Consider the following 3590-nt stretch of genomic DNA (forward strand, 5'->3'; position numbering starts at 1 on the left):
GCCCTTACTTATATATGAAACAATCTCAGGAATTTTATTGATTCAAGCCTTGTCCCAATTGAAATCACCTTCTTCTCTCTCTCCACCCCCCCCCCACCCTCCCTGCCCCAACCACCCCATCCTAGCTCTTCTTTCTATTTTCACTTTCAGCACTGAAGCTCTGATGGTTCAACTCTTCCAAGACACAGATCCATAAAGGTCAGCCCTGCACCCTGAACAGCTCAGAGGGAGGAGCCAGACCAGTAGCGCCTGATGCCCTGCCCTCTTCTGCCCTAAACAGATGGCTCCATAATGGCAGTGGGTGAGGCCCTGGTGCACATCAGAGTCACTCTTCTGCTGCTCTCATTTGGAGTGTCTTTGTTCATTTCTGACCACTCTCAAGCCAGGGCCTCCCAGCACTTCTCCTCTCCAGAACTGGTGATCCCCTTGAAGGTGACTGGCAGGGGCAGAAATGCAAAGGCTCCAGGCTGGCTCTCCTACAGCCTGCGGTTTGGGGGCCAGAGACACATTGCCCACTTGAGGGTCAAGAAGTTCTTGGTTTCCAGACACCTCCCAGTGTTCACCTACACAGACCAGCGTGCCCTCCGCCAGGATCAGCCTTTTGTTCCTGATGACTGCTACTATCATGGTTATGTGGAGGGGGTTCCCAAGTCCCTGGTTGCCCTCAGTACTTGTTCTGGAGGTTTTCGAGGAATACTACAGATAAATGATCTTGCTTATGAAATTGAACCAGTTAGGTTTTCTGCCACATTTGAACACCTGGTGTATAAGATAGACAATGATGATACACAGTTCCCACCTATGAGATGTGGGTTAACAGAAGAGGAAATAGCACGCCAGTTGGAGTTGCAAGAGTTGCATAATTTCACTCTGATGCAAAGTTCTTACACAGGCTGGTGGACCCACTTGCGTTTTCTTGAGTTGGTAGTGGTTGTGGACAATCTTCGATTCATTCACTCGGAAAGTAATGTGTCAGTAGTGCAGCGTGAAATACTTGATGTTGTCAATGTAATAGGTAGCTTGTATCACTCTTTGGAACTTGATGTAATTTTAACTGGGCTTGAAGTCTGGACTGAAGGAAACCCAGTTCCCATCGATAACATAGATAAGCTTTTGGAGGATTTTGCTGTTTGGAAGTATTTTAACCTTGATGACCGACTGTCACATGATGCGGCCCATCTTTTCATAAAAAAATCATTTGGCATAAAGCTTGGACTTGCCTATGTTGGTGGAATATGCCAGCGTCCTTTTAATAGTGGAGTTAATGTTTTTGAAGACGAGAGTCTGTATGCTTTTGCAATTGTTGTGACCCATGAACTTGGTCATAATTTAGGTATGCAGCATGATACTGAATGGTGTGTGTGTGAACTTCAGTGGTGCATAATGTTTCCTGCCAGAGAGGTGACAAATAAATTCAGCAACTGCAGTTATGCCGAGTATTGGGACAATCTTATCAGTAATGGATTATGTCTTTACTCTCCTCCACATCCAGGGAATATCTTTAGGCTGAAGTATTGTGGGAACCTAGTGGTCGAAGAAGGAGAGGAGTGTGACTGTGGAACCATAGAACAGTGCATAAATGATCCCTGCTGTCTGTTGAATTGCACTCTGAAGCCTGGAGCTGCTTGTGCTTTCGGGCTTTGTTGTAAAGACTGCAAGGTCATGTCATCAGGGACTGTGTGCAGAAAACAGATCAGTGAATGTGACCTTCCGGAGTGGTGCAATGGGACATCCCATCAGTGCCCAGAAGATGTATATGTGCAGGATGGGATTCCCTGTAGTGATGGTGCCTACTGCTATCAAAAGAGCTGTAATAACCATGATGAACAGTGCAGGGAGATATTTGGCAAAGATGCAAGGAGTGCACCTCAGAGTTGCTACAAAGAAATCAACACCCAAGGAAATCGATTTGGTCACTGTGGTATCAAAGACACACAATACGTAAAATGTGCATCCCCTGATATCCTGTGTGGGAGAGTTCAGTGTGAAAATGTGGGAGTAATTCCTAATCTGATAGAACATTCCACAGTGCATCAGCTTCACTTCAATGACACCACTTGTTGGGGCACTGATTATCATATAGGGATGTCCATATCTGATATTGGTCAAGTGAAAGACGGCACAATGTGTGGTCCAGGAAAGATATGTATCCGCAACAAGTGTGTCAGTATGGTTCACGTGCCACAAGCCTGTCAGCCTGAGACCTGCCACATGAAAGGGATCTGCAATAATAAACAACAATGCCACTGCAATCCTGGATGGGCACCTCCCTACTGCGAACACCAAGGCAATGGAGGTAGTAATAGTAGTGGCCCACCTTTTAATCCCCAAGCAGAAGAGACAGGACTGAAGAAGGGAAACCAGCCATTATTGTGGTTTATTCCTTTGACTTGTTTATTTTTATGTTGCATCCTTGTGCTTTGTAAGAAACATAAAAGGAAGAAGGAGGCAGAAACGATGGAAGAAAAAGAGACTGAGGAGGAAGAAGGTGACTAAGGCTCCTGCTTCATTTTTTTTAAATCTCTGGTTTTTCTTTTAATAGTAGAGAAGCATTAGGGCATGTCTGTTTCAAGAAGAATTTAAGGATCCCTCATGTCAGAATCATAAGCATTAATATTTCACTGAAGAATTCCTAGCATGTTCTTACTTACTCTTCAGTGTGTTAAGCAATATTAAAAGTTCATTTTTTTTCCCTGGAAGTCATCTCTTTATGTTTCCTGAGCAAAGGCATGGCAAAGTCACATTTTTAAGCTAATGTCTATCAGTTGTAAACCTCCTCCCACCTTTGTACTCTTAAAATGTCCAGGATGTGCCGCTACATACCCCATTGCTGTTTTGCCAGCTTTTTTCCAAGTAGCTGTGCCAAAAGGGGGCAGTAGAAGTAGCCTGGAATGATGGATGAAGGGAGAAGGGAGTTTACTTTCTTGTGTGCTAAAAGTTACTCTGTCATATTGGTAGCCACATTTGGCTTTGGATTGCAGTTTTGTTGACCCTGTTAGAACTACCCTCATTCTTCATTAGAGGTACCAGCACCAGATGACCACTGATACTTTCAGAGATCAGAGTTGCAGCTCTGCGGTTAGCAGTGTGGTCCTCCTCTGAGTTGCTGAAGCACCAGCATCAGCTAGTCACTTGCTCTCCTTAGAGGTCTTGGTGCCTGCTCTGCAGAGGACCTCCTTAAATCATCAGTACTTGAATGAACCCAACTTCTTTCCTTTGTTCCCTTGGCCCTAGGACGTCTAGGTGCTTTCAGTAGTTACTTCATTATGATAGTTTGAGTTCTCCAGTAGCAGACACTGAATTAGAGGTTAGAGAGAAAGGATGGTGAAGTCAGTTGTGCAGATGAGAAATAGCCTTGGCCATTTCACATTTCAGCCTTGGCCATTTCACATTTCAGCCTTGGCCAACCTGGCAGCAAGCTCTAGGATGAATATTGCCTGACAGACTAGTCTTGAATTGGTCCAAAATGGCCTGGTCTTCATACCCTCCCCTTGCTTATTCACTGGATGTGGGTGCCCTGGAAAGGGTAAGAGCTTGGCCATGCACCTCCCAGCAACTGAGACTGACCCCAAAGAGCTAACATCTGGAGG

At 45.1% G+C, this 3590-nt stretch overlaps 1 protein-coding gene across 1 annotated transcript; it reads left to right on the forward strand.

The window, feature by feature from the left end:
* Nucleotides 1-239: 239 nt before the first annotated feature.
* On the forward strand, nt 240-3269 carry LOC137776619 (disintegrin and metalloproteinase domain-containing protein 20-like). The gene has a single exon (XM_068563279.1). It carries the CDS (start codon nt 292-294, stop codon nt 2494-2496), a length of 2205 nt encoding a protein of 734 aa, XP_068419380.1. The 5' UTR covers nt 240-291; the 3' UTR covers nt 2497-3269.
* The last annotated feature ends 321 nt before the right edge of the window (nt 3270-3590 follow it).

This window comes from Eschrichtius robustus, chromosome 1 (assembly GCF_028021215.1).
Source record: "Eschrichtius robustus isolate mEscRob2 chromosome 1, mEscRob2.pri, whole genome shotgun sequence".
Taxonomy (NCBI): Eukaryota; Metazoa; Chordata; class Mammalia; order Artiodactyla; family Eschrichtiidae; genus Eschrichtius; species Eschrichtius robustus.

What these genes read in the sequence shown, in the direction of transcription:
- LOC137776619 (XM_068563279.1), top strand. Translation starts at nt 292, where the DNA reads ATGGCAGTGGGTGAGGCCCTGGTGCACATCAGAGTCACTCTTCTGCTG.